General features: G+C 50.7%; 1 protein-coding gene across 1 annotated transcript in view; it reads left to right on the top strand.

Annotated features, from left to right (window-relative positions):
• Positions 1-5273: 5273 nt before the first annotated feature.
• GARIN1B (golgi associated RAB2 interactor 1B) overlaps positions 5274-15225 on the top strand; it is a 22637-nt gene continuing 12685 nt past the window's right edge. The window contains exons 1-4 of the mRNA XM_004707872.1: positions 5274-5510; positions 8054-8238; positions 9761-10013; positions 10106-10114. Of these exons, the coding sequence (XP_004707929.1) occupies positions 5274-5510; positions 8054-8238; positions 9761-10013; positions 10106-10114 (684 nt within the window). The remainder of the gene's footprint in view (positions 5511-8053; positions 8239-9760; positions 10014-10105; positions 10115-15225) is intronic.

Genomic DNA, 15225 nt, shown 5'->3' with positions numbered 1-15225 from the left:
TGTCAGGTACTATCAGTATGCACCCACTCCTCCTGTGCTTCACAACTGGGAGACCCAACAGAAACAATAATGCAAATTGCGCTAAGATGGTAAGGTTAAAAACATAATAGTATAACATAATAAAAATACAAGTAATGCGTTAGGAAGTAGAAGACCCCCGACTACATTCAAAAAGCCAGGGAAGAAATGTCTGTTGTGGAGCCCGTACGAGACACTTGCACCCAGAACAGATTCAGGTCAAGTCTACAGGGTGGTCCACTGGCCACGTGTCAAGTTCAATCCAGCACGATCCAGATGACACTGGTCTCTGCCTGTTAGTGAGGCTGTTCGAGACGCTTGCTGTGGCTACAACGGATCTGCCGGTGGCTCAGTCTGACTAGAGCCTCTGCAGATGGGTTTTGGGGAGTTTTTATACATGAAAGGATTTCTAGCCATTTACAGACTTATTGAATCTCACCCTTTGCTCCTCAACATTCTTTCCACGTTGTTTCATTGTCTTAGCTCATCTGAACTGGCTCAAAAGGCTCTGAAACCGGATGCGTGTTATTCCCCCTGGCTCGATGGTAAGGTGCTCCTGTCATCTCTCAGGTATGGGACTCCACAAGCGCTCTTCTGGTCTTAGCGGCTTCCTGACTGGACTTCCTGTCACTCGGAGATAGTAAATCCTATTCATTTGCCCAGTTGCATTTTTAGTGTTGTTCCAGGAAAGGCCTTTCTTTTTTCTTTAATGTTTTTAATGATTTTTAAATTATAATTCTGTTTGCTTGCTTGTCACCAGGGACTCGGTGTGTTTGGGGCTTCACAAATGTCTCACCTGCCACATTTTCAGTATCACTTTGCCTCTTTACCCTTCTGTGGTGTAGCATGGGTAACAGTCTTCATGCCAGGTACTCGTACGTGGGTGTATCTGCATGTGGGCAGACCCACCTGGAGACGGATAGAGGAGCGGTGCCTCGTTCCTAAGATCATCAGAAATATGTGTTTTCCGATGGTCTTAGGTGACCCTTGTGAAAGGGTCACTTGATCCCCAAAGGGGTCGCGACCCCCAGGTTGAGAACTGCTGTTCTGACATGATCCTTCTAACGTGATCCTTTTCAGAGCAGTTGGGGGTGGTAGCTGGGCACCATCTAGTTCTTCTGGTCTCAGGGTTGTGGGCACAGATGTCTGTGTGACCCATTCATCCGTGGGACAACAACGTGGTTCTTTGAGGATCATTAAGGGGCTGACGGCCGTCCATCGTGCTCCCTGTCACAGCTTGTTGCTCCGCGGCCCAGGAAGGTTGCTCCAGCCATCAAGTCTGTATTCCAGCCAGAGGCGTGAAAAAGAGCATGCCCACCCCCACCCCCTTTAAGGGTTCCTCAGAGAGCTTGCACCCAACACTTCAGCTCGCATCTCGTTGCCAGGACTTAGCCGCATGGCCTGACCAGCTGGGAGCCATGATTGCACATAGTAGGATGTCCCAGGAGACTTTGCTCCCAGTTAGACTCCAAGCAATCTATAACTAAAGAAGATGGGCAACGTGGATGTGTCTGGCATATGGCTTTTAAAAAGATGCTGTGTGTTAGCGTTTTGAGGTGGTGGGTCGGGAAGAAATGGAAGGGGAGCCCGAACACCCTGTTTGTAGATTGCCCGGAGCGAAACAAGCAGTCCGCATGCTCGACGGCTCACCAAGAGGTTGGCGGGTTGAGTCTGCCCAGAGGTACCTTGGAAGAAAGGTCTGGTGACCTGTGTGCAAACAGATGAGCCATTTGAAAGACCATGGGGTATAGTTCTACTCTGGCGCCTTGAGTAGGAATTGACTGAACAGCAAGCGTCCTCCCATGGCTGGCCGCCTGGTTAAAACGGCAATCTCGGCTCTTCACAGTCACCTTCCTAGATTGGGTGCTGACGCTTCTCGCACAGAGGGATGAGGAGCAGCCCCCGCCACGGGCCCCACAGGCCAAATAGAAAACTAACGAAGCCAGCTTTCCAATGGCAGGGGACTGCGGGAAGGCGCTAGGATGCTAACCCAAAGACCAGCAGCCAGCTCCAGCTGGGGAGAAAGACGCATGGCAGTCGGCGTCTGTAAAGATGTACGGCCTGAGCAACTCGATGGGGCAGTCCTCCTCTGCCCTCGGGGCGGCTCAGAGTTGGAACGAACTCTATGGCTGCGGGTCTGTCCCGCCGCCGGGTGTCTAGGCACATCAAGCAACCCGCCGGATTCTGGGTTTGCAGCGAGCTTTAGAGATGTGGCTTCTGAATAAATTCCGGGAGTGTGTAACCACGGCCACCATCACCTGGCAGCGTTCGCGTCACCCAGGGAAGGCATCCCACGCACACTCTCAGTCACCGGCGAGTCTCCCAACCCCGGGGAGCTGCCAAATCCCTTCTGATCTATTTCCCCTGGTGGGGTGGGGGGCGAGGGTGCACACCGCAGGTCTTCGCCTGTGGCGCCATCCTACAAGCATGTACCATCTAGGATATTTTCCCTACAGGTCCGCAGAAGAGAACCAGGCCCCTGAGCTTGGGAGTTGCTTTCGTCACCCTGGTGGTGTCATGGTTGCACGCTGTGCTGTGAACCACAAGGTCAGCTGTTTGAAGCCACCAGCCGCCCCCCCGAGGGAGAAAGATGGGTCTTTCTACTCCTGTCAAGAATGACAGGCTCAGAAGCTCACCGGGGGCAGTTCTACCCTGTCCTACAGGGTCTGTGAGTCAGCCTGGACTGGGTGGCAGTATGGTTTGGGTTCAATCAGTAACTGGCAGGGCCTGGGAACAGGGGAACAGCAGGAGTGGCCTGTCAGTCGGACTGATGGAATCAAAGTGGGGAGACTCCGACCTTTTAGCCCGCCCCCAGATGTTATCATGATAAGGAAAATCAACCTTCCTTCCGGGGTCTTTGCCGCGTTGCTTGTCAAAAGTTGTTCTCCTCCATCTATCTCATTTGACCTCAGGGGTTATTAAATTTAATAAGCTCGGAGGGTTTGGCCCAAATGAGAATACATTTCTCAGGGAAACGGATGGGAATAGAGGTCAGAGATCCCTTGGTGCTTTGCCCTGATCTAGCCAAGCAGGGGTTCACCCTGCTCCCCCGCCCAGGGCAGAAGGGAAAGGCTGAGCTAGAGGGAGACAGAGATCTGACCAGATGGCTCCCAGCTGGTCCCCTCCCAGCACCAGCCTCTGGGCAAGAAACAAATCATTTCTGTGTGACCTCTGACCTCCTCAGGGACAGGAGCCCTGCTGTAGCAGCCAAGCACCTCAGCCTGCAACTCCAGTCACAGCCAGAAAAGGGGTCGGCACACAGCCAGGGGCACACAACTTCACCAAGGCTGTCTGTCTAGCAGACGTCCTCGGACCATGCTCCAGAGGGTTCCCAGTGGCCAGTGTTTCAGAAGGTTGCCCGGCCTTTCTCCCAAGGTGCCCCGGGGTGAACTTGAAACCGCCATCCTTTTGGTGGGCAGCCAAAGGGGTCCACTGTTTGCAGCCCTGTTTAGACAGACATATGGCCAGGCAGGTCTCCAAACTCTTCCGTGGGTGGGAGTGGGAGGGCTGCTGTGCACCAGGTGCTGGAAACTCGGCCCACTTCCAACCACAGCATTCTCAGCAGGTGGCTACCCATGAGCCCAGGTGGCAGAATATTTTTAAATATAGCTCAGCTTCTGATAAGACTCCTGGAGAAAACCGCAAATGGATAGTGGTCACGGTTGGACCAGGTGGTGAATGTAATGAGCGGCACCGATTGGTGCCGGTGAAAAAAATGTTTCACACGCACCACACATTGACCACAATGAGAAACAACGAGGTTCAGAAATGCCGCAGGGCTCCGTGGCCATGCATCCCTCATTTGGACACACCAGGCAGTGTTCCAGGCCCGGGAATATGACAGGGAACCAGAAAGATGACCATCGCTAACCTCGTGGGACTTTTGCTCTCGTGGGAATGGTACGCAGATGCTGGAATACAGTGGCACATCACATGCGGTTGATTATGATATGATGGTGAAGATAGCCAATGAGGGTCAAAGGGAGAGAGGACCGGGCCTCAGTGGTCCCCCACAGCAGTGCCCGCTGGTCATCTCATGGATTGGAAGGGGGACCCTCTAACAGATAGGAGGTCACTAGCCACCCCCACCCCCACTCCAACTTATCTTTGGGCCCATAGCCTTGTTTGTTTGGAAAGAGGGTCTTTGAAGATGCTACCAGCAAGCATGAAGTCATAATGGAGGAGGGTGGGTCCTACTCCAGTCTGAGAGGTCTCCTTATAAAAGAGGAGAAAGACAGAAAAGTACAGGGAAAGGCGGAGGCAGGGGCTGGAGTGATTTACGAGCCAAGGAACAGCAAGGATCCCCTGCCACCACGGAAGAGGTCAGCTGGGACAGCGGCCTGGGGCTGACTCCCCTTGGGGTCCCTCACGAGCCTTCCGCACTGCCAACGCTGATCTGGACCCTCCACCTCCAGAACTGTGAGACAAGAAATCTCTTCTGAGCCACCCCCGCACCCCGCAGTTGTGGTATTTTGTCTGCAGCCCAAGGACACCCATCTCTCCCTACTGTGCAGTTGATTCTGGCTCACAGTGACCCCACGGGACAAGGGAAGCGCGACCACTGTGTTTTCTGAGGCTGTAAATCTTTCAGGAGCAGACAGCCTCATCTTTCTCTCGTGGAGTGGCTAGTCGTTTCGAACTGCCGAGCTTGTGGTTCGCACGCAGCCCAAGGTGGGACCCATTACACCCACCCGGTACCAGGGAGCTTTTGTGTGATGAAGATCAGTGGGTGGCCTCCTTGTCTAAATCCTGGTTGTGATGTGAATCTGGAATTGTGCGAGATAGTACCAAGGGGGAAACAGGGAACAGGGGTTCTGGCCACACTGCTCCTCACCACCAACTGTAGGATGATGATCTTAAAAAGTTAAAACAAAACAAAACTTCTAGGGCCGGTTGAAGAGGAAGTTGAGGGTTGAAGGCCCTCAGGGCACCTTCCTCTTGGCAGTGGAAGGAGCCTCTCTGGCTCCCAGCCTTCTCAGCACTTTCTGGAAGTGCTGTCTCTTCCCCTCCAGAGAGAGAAGGACTGCAGAGTTTCAGGGCGTCAGCACTCCCAAGAGCCTCCAGGGAAGGGCGGGGGTGCCCCCTCCCCCCCCACCCTCCTTCCCTTTGCTGTAGGCCGGCCTGGCTTCTCATGATGTCACCCATGCATCATTGTGAGCTGCAAGGCAGGCTCAGGCCAGGCCAGCAGCCCAGGGCCAGGAGGAAGAGAGGGATCCCAGGACACACGCGCACCAGGCCGCTGAGCATGTGTAGAAATGTCATCCGCGCCCCCAAGAAAGTCCTGGTGGAAATGGACGAAGACAGTGAACATCACAAGACCCCATCCAGCCTTCCCTCCCCTGAGCGCCTGGGACGAGTGCTGGCCTGGCGACGAGGAGCCGAACCCTGGGGTGGACTTTGGTGTGGAGGAGGGTCTGCTTTGCCAGATGGTGCACTCTCCGGAATTCAACCTCTTTCCGGACTCAGTGGTGTTTGAGAGCAATTTTGTCCAGGTATGGTCGGGCTGCATCAAACTGTCCCCGGGCGAGCCTGAGAGAGGGCTGAGGCCCAGAGAAGCTGGCCGGACCAGCACACAAGGCCACGGCCTCTGTATCTAGTTTCACAGGGCCCTAGCTAGGGGTCTGCAGACAGTTTTCGTGTGGACAGAGGTCAGATGGCATCCCTGCATAGCACGTCTGGTCAGGGGCTCAACGATTAGCTGAAGAATAGTTAGTTCAAACCCTTTGAGGGGGGCCTTGGAACACAGGTCTGGTGACCTCCTTTGGAAAGGTCACAGCCTTAACCCTGTGGAGTTCTTCTTTGCACACATGGGGTCGCCGTGAGTCAGAATTAACTCAGCAACTCTTTATAACAATGACCGTTTTATAGTGAGAGGTCAGGCACGCTCAGCTCAGAGGGCTTAGGTACTCACTCACGGCTATTGATTCCGACTCATAGTGACTGAATAGGACAGGGTAGAACTGCCCCTGTGGGCTTCTGAGGCTGTAACTCGCTAGCGGAATAGAGAGCCTCATCTTTCCCATTCAGAGCAGTTGGTGGTTTCAAACTGCTGACCTTGAGCTTCAGAGCCCAACATGTAATCACTACGTAAGCCAGGGCTCTTGGATAGGATGCTGGGATCCCCCAATTTACGCATGGCTCAGGCTGCCAGCCCAAGTCGGTGAACAAAGAGGAGGTGAAATGAGATCCCCTCACAAGGTTAGAAGCCAAAACGCTGCCATTGGCGAGGGAACATGAGCTGGGACCCAGAGCCCAGGGCTCCCCTTCCAGCCCGTTGCCTCTGGTCGGGAGGCATTGGGTGCCACCGAGTTGGTTCTAACCCTGTGCACGACAGAACGGAACACTGTCCGGTCCAGCACCATCCTCACAACGCTTCCTGTGCTTGCACCCATTGTTGTACCCATTATGTCAAGTCATCTCCTGGGGGCCCTTCTTCTCTTTTGCTGTCCCTCTAACTTACTAAACGTGATGTCCTTCTCCAAAGACTGGCCTCTCCTGATCCTATGTCCAAAGGACATGAGACTAAGTCCCGCCTCCTTCCCTGTAGGGAACATTCTCGCTGTCCTTCTTCCGAGAAAGCTGTTTGCTCGTTCAGCAGTCCATGGTACTTTGAATATTCTTTGGCAGCGCCTTGATTCAAATGCATCGATTCTTCTTTGGTCTTCCCGATTCCATGTCCAACTTTCACACCTGCATTTGAAAGGCGCTCAGAAATACCAGGGCATGGGTCAGGCGCACCTCAATCCTCAAAGAAACTCCCCTGCTTTTGAACACCGAAGAGAGATCTTGTGCCAGCCACAGCCTCTAAAAGGGGCTGACTTGTCCCTTGAATCAGATGCAAATACAAGTCTTGAGTACGAACAGACCCGGGAAGGATTTAGAGTTCAGGTCGAAGCCAGGGAAATGAAACAAAGGTCACAATAAAACAAGTCACCCATAGTTCCGTGTCCTAGGGCAGATAGAAGGCACACCTACATCAGACTGCAGTCGATCACGTGTGCAACACAGGAGAGGAAACGTTTGACGGATTGTGACAAGGGTCAAATGTGACCCCAAGAGGCGCAGCTGGAAACATGGCACTGATAGCCTTGTGGGACTCAGGGTGGTCCCACACCTTCCTGTCGCAGTGGCCAACAGGCAGCAACCGCAAAGCGCCATGGAATGAGTTCCGTCGAATGTCAGTCCCAGGCTGTCCGTGCAGGGCTTTGCCTCCCTGACCTTCAGAGAGCCCTTGGGAGAAGAAAAGGACCTCAGGGTCCCGTGAGGGTGTGGACCAAGACAGAGCCCTTCAGAAGAGGAACACAAGGATAAAGCTAAGGGGCGGGGCTGGGGGTGGGGGGGCGCATTTTCTCACCGGGTGGTGAATCTGCCTTCCTGCTCTCCGGGAGGCATTTGGCAAGATCTCTGCCTGCACAGAGGTTTTTTTGTGTTTGGTGATTAGCCCAGAGGTCAGCGAGGCCAAAGAAAGGCCTGGGAATCTGCTTCTGCAAAGATCACAACTGAGCAAAGCCCAGAACAGGTGGGGAGGTCCCCTCAGGTTAGAATCTGCTTGACGGAGCAGTGGCTTTGACTTTTCCATTTGTTTGGTTTGGTTTAGCACAGTGGTTTTCAACCATCCTAATGCCACGACCCTTTCATACAGTTCCTCATGTTGTGGTGACCCCCAACCATAACATTCTTTTCATTGCTACTTCATCACTATCATTTTGCTACTGTGATGAATTGGGCGACCCCTGTGAAAGGGTCGTTTGACCCCCAAAGGGGTTGTGACCCACAGGCTGAGAACTGCTAGTTTAGAGAGATTTGGGAGTGTTAAAATTTGGGGAAGGAAGGCAGGGGTCAGGATGCTGCTAACCCTGCTACAGGATGCGGTACAGGCCTCCACCACCACCACCACCCCCACCCCGCCCCCCGTGCCCCTGCAATGGGAAAGTGCCCGACCCCCAACATCCTTTGAGCTGAGGGTAGGGGACCCTGGGCTAGACCCCGAGCTGCCCCGGTTCAGACCATGCGGGGGGGCGGGGCTGCTTTGCAGGTCAGGAGGGGCAAAAACTGGATAGACGTCTACAAGGCCTCCAACACCACGGCCCTGGGGGTGACCTCCTCTGTACCCTGCCTGCCCCTCCCCAACATCCTCCTCATGGCCAGTGTCAAGTGGCACCAGGGACAGAGCCAGACGTGGAACCAACCATCAACAGCCCCAACTATCATCCTGAAGAGGTAAACAACTCAGAGGCGAAAGGGGTTGGGGGTGGGGGGGTGGGGGGCCGTGTTATGACAACCCAAGGGGGGGTGGAGAAAGCAGAGGAGCCAACAGCCGTGCCCTGGACACAGGGTAGCTGAGGGGCCAGGATGGCGTTGAGTGGACAGAACGGAAATGATCCTGCCTGCGGGCCCACTTTCCCCCCTGCTGCATTCGACCAGTGAAGGCACTGGAAGTCTGTCTGTCCGCCTTTGGCCAGGGCCCCAGGAGGTAGCGAGGTCCAGCAGGCAGAGCCCTGGTTGGGAGACCCGGGTTCTTGTTCTGGGCCTGCCACTAACTCGATAGATGGCAGTAATTTTGAAAGGAGTCAGTCACTTGACGGCCCTCTGCTTTCCTTCTCTAAGATGAATGGGACTGAATGGCTCTTGGAATGGTGACGTCACTGGGCAGGGACTTCACACATCACAAAACGTGTCTTTGGGGTGCCTGAGCCTCTTCAAGTAATCTGCAGCATGGCTCAAGGAGCACAAGAGAGAGCGGGGATGGGGGGACCTGGGAGGGAAGATAAAACCATGGACTAGACGTCCAGGGTGGGGGAACTTTTTTCAGCCAAGGTCATTTGTCTGTTTATTCGACCATCCTGGTCAAACATGTCATGGACTCACCAGCGCTGATGTGACGGTGGGAACTGCTGAGGCGTGTGGTGTTCGCTGGGAGCGATGATTTTGCGGGTCTTATATGGCCCGGAGGCCGGATGTCCCCCACCCCTGGGATAGATTGTTGATGGATAAATTCGAAGTTAGTAGTCCCACAAGCAGGAGAAGAGAAATCTAGGTTCTGGTGACCGGTAAACTAATGTGGGGGGTTGATTCATAGTTTCCAAGTTGATAATCTGAAATTTCTACCTAATTTTCAATGAAAAAATATTATTAGAAGATAGGGGAAAAAAAGAATCAGAGGACATCTCTAAAATCCAGGAAAGCCTTGTACAGGGACAAACCTTTCTCCCTACCGTCTAGGTTTACCTTTAGCAAGGCCAGCCCAGCCCCAGTTGACTAATAGTAGCTCTAAAGCCAGTCCTTGGCTTTAGCCCCTTGGGGAAGAATAGTTGAGCCATTAAGGTCAACGAATGGACAAGCTGGACAGTGGGGCCAACCTTGGAGGAGAAGAACAGCTTCCTCTGTGCTTAACCCCTAGGACCCCCAAGCCCCTCGTCCCAGCTGTGTGTCTCTAAGCCGGGACCAGGGGACACCATCCTAAGACTCCCGATCTAGTGCATGAGAATGAAACATCCAGATTCCAGGGCCCCACTCAGACTTACCGAGTCTGAATCTTTGGGGTTGGGAGTCAAGTGCTCCGCAGGGGAATCGACTCTCCCCCAAATGGGATCCCCACGGAGCTAAGCCCTCTCTCCCTAACTCCCCCCACCCACCCAAAGCCTCTGTCTTGAAGAGGACGCCCCTGGTTTGTACGACAATGGGGGGCTTCTGAGGAGCAGCAGCATCATCGGTGGGTGTCTTGCTTCCGTGGCACCTTCAGGATCCTCCCCCTGAAGTTCGTGGAGCTCCAGGTCTGTGACCACCTGCAGCGCATCCTGCGGTTGAGGACCGTCTCCGAGAAGATCTACTACCTGAAGCTCCACCCTGACCACCCGGAGACCGTGTTCCACTTCTGGACCCGGCTGGTGCAGATCCTGCGGAAGGGTCTGTCCATCACGACCAAGGATCCCAGCATTCCAGTCACTCACTGCCTGGTCCCCAGGAGCTGCTGCAGCCCACCGGGGGACTACAAGGTTAGTGGGGCAGCCAAGGCCTGGGCGGAATGCCCGTCGCGGTGGTTTGGGGATGCCCTGAGCGTTGCCTCGGGCCTCTTCTTTCCTAACAGCTAATAGAGGTCCCATTCACAGCCAGACGAAACCCGCTGTGAATGTGCAGTTGAACCTTTTCCAGTAAATGCAGAGTTGGGCCACCATCACCCCACACCAAGTGTAGAACGTTTCCAGCCCCCTAAGAAGTGCTCTTGAACGAGGATGTACTCATTCCAGGTTCTCCCCGAGTTCTAGGCAACCCCTGGTCTGTATTCCAGACAAATGATTCCATACAAATATAAAATACAAATAGCATTGTACAATGAGTAGTCTTTTGCACCTGGCTTCTTACGCTTAGCATAATGCTTTTTAAAAAAAATCATTTTATTAGGGGCTCATATAACTCTTATCACAATCCACACACACATCAATTGTGTAAAGCGCATTTGTACATTCATTGCCCTCATCATTCTCAAAACATTTCCTCTCCACTTAAGCCCCCGGCATCAGGTCCTCATTTTTCCCCTCCCTCCCCACTCTCCCCTCCCTCATGAGCCCTTGATAATTTATAAATTGTTATTTTTGTCATATCTTGCCCTGTCCGACGTCTCCCTTCACCCACTTTTCTGTTGTCCATCCCCCAGGGAGGAGGTCACATATAGTTCCTTGTACTGTAATCAGTTCCCTCTTTCCTACCCACTCTCCCTCTACCCTCCCTGTTTCGCCACTCACACCACTGGTCCTGTAGGGCTCATCCGCCCTGGATTCCCTGTACTTTTTAGTTCCTATCTGTACCAGTGTACATCCTCTGGTCTGGCCAGACTTGCAAGGTCGAATTCGAGTCATGGTAGTGGGAGCGGGGAGGAAACATTTAGGAACTAGAGGAAAGTTGTATTTTTCATTGTTGCTACATCACACCTGGCTGGCTCATCTCCTCCCCGAGACCCCTCTGCAAGGGGGGTCTCCAGTGGCCTACTAATGGGCTTTGGATCTCCACTCCGCACTCCCCCCATCATTCACTATGGTAAGATTTTTTGTTCTGATGATGCCTTATACCTGATCCCTTCGACACCTCATGATTGCATAGGCTGGCATAATGCTTTTACGGTTCATTCCCTTTTTTAAACTTTTACTGACATATAATTCATATATTATGCAATTCAGTGGTCTAAATATATTGAAACAAATTGTGTATTTAGGACATTTTCTTTGTTCTTGTACTCATTATTATTAGCTCCCTAATCCCTCCTCTTCCCCTGCCATCACCCCAAGAAACTATTAATCCAATTACTGTTTCTGTAGATTTCCCTATCCCGGATTTCATATAAAGAAACACACACACACAACCAACATTAATAACAAAATAAAACAAAAACCTAATCCAAAAGAATGCTGAAAATAATAAAAACTAGAACACATTTTAAATGGGTCAAAAAGGGAAGAAAAATTAGGTGCTAAATTTTAACCTAACTACATCTGCACGAGTGCCCTAGTGGTGTAGTGATTATGCATTGGGCTGCAATCCACATGGTTGGCAGTTCGAAACCACCAGCAGCTTCTAGGGATAAAGACTGGACTTTCTTCTCCTGTAAGCAATTAAAGTCTCAGAAACCTGCAGGAGGTTGCTAAGAGTGAGCATTGACTCGATGCTAGTGAGTTTGGTCTCATTTTGACATCTGCATGAATCCACTTTCCAGAGCACGCTGTCTGATAGAAGGCTATTTACATCCCTGGTCAATGGTCACAGGGGTTTCTCCGGAGGCTTAATCCACTTGGGAACTCTGTAAAGTGGATTTGAGGGTTTTCATTATCTTCCATAGTCCTCTGAAAATCAGGGGCTCAGAATTGAAGCTCTAATACAGTTCCCTCCTCCAATCTTGGATTTTTCTTAAGTGTATTCCTTTTTATTGCTGAATAATATGCCATTGTCTAAGTAGACCATATTTCGTGTATCCATGCATTTGTTGATGGAGCTGAAGACTGTTCTAGCTTGGAGCTATTATGAATAATGCTACTAAGGACGTTTCTATACAGGTTTTTGTGTAAACATACTATTTACATGTTTTCATTTGTTTTGGGTGGAGTTCAAGGAATTAAATTACTGAGTCATAGGATAAGCTTATATGTACATTTTAAAGGAACTGGCAAACTGTGCTTCAAAGTGACAATCCCACCAGCAGGGCATGAGGTTTCTGTTCCTCCACATTCTTGCCAACACTGGCAGTATCTTTCTATCTTATCTCCCCCTGAATGTTTTTTCTTTTATTGTTGCTGCTGAGAATATGCACAGTCAGATGCACACCAATTCAATAGCTTCTACATGTACACGTTAGTGACCAGTGATCACAATCTTTGAGTTGTGTAACCATTCTTTCCAAGCTGTTCCACCATTAACATGAACTCACTGTTCCCTAGGGCTCTTACGCGGTCTTTCCAGTTGCTGCTGCCAGTTTGAGCCCATAGAGCTCGCTTTAAAAGAGCATAATGCCCAAGGCAGCCTCTTTTTTTTTAACTAATTAAGCTAATCTACTGCTTTTTTTTTTACAAACAGTTTATTGGCACATCATTCACATCTCATCCAATCCAATCATATCAAGACGAGCTGCACAATCATTACCACAATCAATTTTAAAACAGTATCTTCTTTCTTGTTATTAGCTCCCCCTCTCTTCTCCACAATTTTCCATACCCGACCATTTGGTTTTAGGATAGCTTCAGGGGGCATTTTTGGTTTAAAGTTTGAAGACCTCTCAGGGCAATCATTTCAGGAGTTCCTCCACTCTCCGTGGCTCCTGGAAGTCTAGAGTCTGGAGAAATTTAAATTCTGTTCTGCATGTTTTCCATGTCCATCAGGATGCTTCTATGGAGCCATTGATCAAAATGCTCAGTAATGGCAGCTGGGTACTGCCCAGTTCTTCTGGTCTCCAGATGAAGTTGTTGGTGGAGACAGCCATACCTGCCATCTCTTGCTATGATTCCCAATTCTCCTTCCTCTGTTGCTCCAGGAGAATAGAGACCAACTCTTGTGCCTTGGACAGCCATTGGATGGCCTGAATCGGATTCCAGGTGCTATGCACGAACTGAGAAGTAGAATAGGCGCACTACGGATACAAGGTCCGCTAACTGGACTGTCCCATGAAACTATGATAGGGTGACCAGATTTAAAGCAGGACACCATTGACTGGGGGGCCGGGGGGAGTTCTTGATTAAAAATTTGGTCTATATGGACCAAATAGACCGTTCCCTAGCTTGTCGTGCATTCTTTCCAAAAATTGGGACTTTTTTAAAACGACAAAAATTGGGACTGTCCCGCAAAAAGCGGGACGTCTGGTCACCATAAACTATGACCAAGGAAGCAAATCTCATGATGTACATCGACAGCCTCAGCATCTATTTTGTTGTTGCTGTTGTTGTAACTATATCACACAGCTTTTGCCAATTCTGCTTTTTTGCAGGTGTAGAACTGATTAAGCAATTACAATCATCAGTGGTACAACCCTGCCCTTGACGAAGGTGATTTTTCCGTCACTCTTAATCCCCCTCTTCTCCCTCACTTCTGCTTCTGGTAGCCCCTAATATAAGGTGACCAGACGTCCTGCTTTTGGCGGGACAGTCCCGATTTTGAACAATTTTTTCCACATCCCGCAGCGTTTTTAAGAATTCCCGATTTACGGTTTTCGGCTGCCATGTGGCTGTTTCGCCAGGATATGAGTTTTATCAATGGTGCCCCACTTCACCAATGTTAAAATCTGGTCACCTTACCCTCATAACTTTGGGATTCTATACCCTGGCTTTTTCTTGGTCTTTTTATATAAGTGAGGTCATGTGGTATTTTTGTGATTCGCTTATTTCGGTTAGCAGAATGTCTTCCAACTCCATCTATGTTGTAGCGTGTGCCAAGACTTCTTTGCTCCTGTCGGCAGAGAACTAGCCCCCGCGTGTTGTGTGTGCCACATTTTGTTGACCCACTCACTTGATTCTTGTCTTTGGGCTACTGTGAACACTGCTGCAGTGAACATTGTAGTGTAAATCCCTTGTTGGGTCTCAGTTTCAGGTCGATACCCAGGAGGGGAAGTGGTGGGTCATATATCTTTAATATTTAGAGGGACCACCTCATGCTTTCCACAACAGCCGTCCCATTTTGCATCTCTACCACTAATAGACCCGGGACTGCGGCCTTCAGCATGGAGTAGGTAACCTGGTAAATGGAGAAAAGATTGAACTTGTCAAGGATTTCATCTTGCTTAAATCCATAAGCCAGGCTCGTGGATGCAGCCATCAAGAGGTCACAGGATGCATGACACGGGGTACATCTGCTGCACAAACTGTTTTCAAGTGTCGAAAAGCAAGGGGATTCCTTTGAGGATTACTTAAGGTACGCCTGACCCATGCCACGGTATTTTCAAGCATGCCTGTGTGGAAGTTGGACAAGGAATCAGGAAGACCGAAGAAGAATCGGTGCATTTAAATCATGGTGCTGGCAAAGAATATGCAAAGTACCGTGGACTGCTGAAACAACAAACAGATCTTTCTTGGAAGAAGTACAGCCAGAATGTGTCTTAGAGGCAAGGAGAATGGGACTTAGTCTCATGTACTTTGGACCTATTGTGAGGAGAGGCCAGTCCCTTGAGAAGGACATCATGCTTGGTAAAGTCCTGGGGCAACGAAAGAGAGGAAGACCTTGGTCAAGGTGGATTGACACAGTGGCTGCATGGAAGGGCTCAAACCTAAGAAAAGTGATGAGGATGGTGCAGGACAAGGAGGTGTTTCCCTCTGGGAATCTCTGTGGGCTGGAACGGACTTGACAGTCCCCACCAGCAACAGTAACGCCAGTCATAGATCAAGGTGCTAATGTCCTATCTTCTCACCAGCATTTCTTATCTTCTGGTTTGTTTGTGTTTTTCAAATCATTTGATTGGGGGCTCTGACAACTCTTGTTACAAACCATCCATCAATTGTATCCGACATATTTGTACATGTATTCCATCATTCTTTTCTACATTTGCTTTCCATTGAGCCCTTGGGATCAGCTCTCTTTTGTTCCCTCCCTCCTCCCCCTGATAGAGTGTAGATTGTTGATTATTTTCAAATCTCACACTGACCACTGTCTCTCTTCCCCTCTGGTTTCTGTTGTTCTTCCTCCTGTCTGAGGTGTGTGTGGTTATGTGCCATTCACTGCGATCAGTGCCCCCCTCCC

Source organism: Echinops telfairi, unplaced genomic scaffold, assembly GCF_000313985.2.
Source record: "Echinops telfairi isolate 266 unplaced genomic scaffold, ASM31398v2 ScPeMD7_23;HRSCAF=83, whole genome shotgun sequence".
Classification (NCBI taxonomy): Eukaryota; Metazoa; Chordata; class Mammalia; order Afrosoricida; family Tenrecidae; genus Echinops; species Echinops telfairi.
Note: the sequence above shows the minus strand (reverse complement) of the source record. Positions and strands in the feature narration are given on the sequence as shown.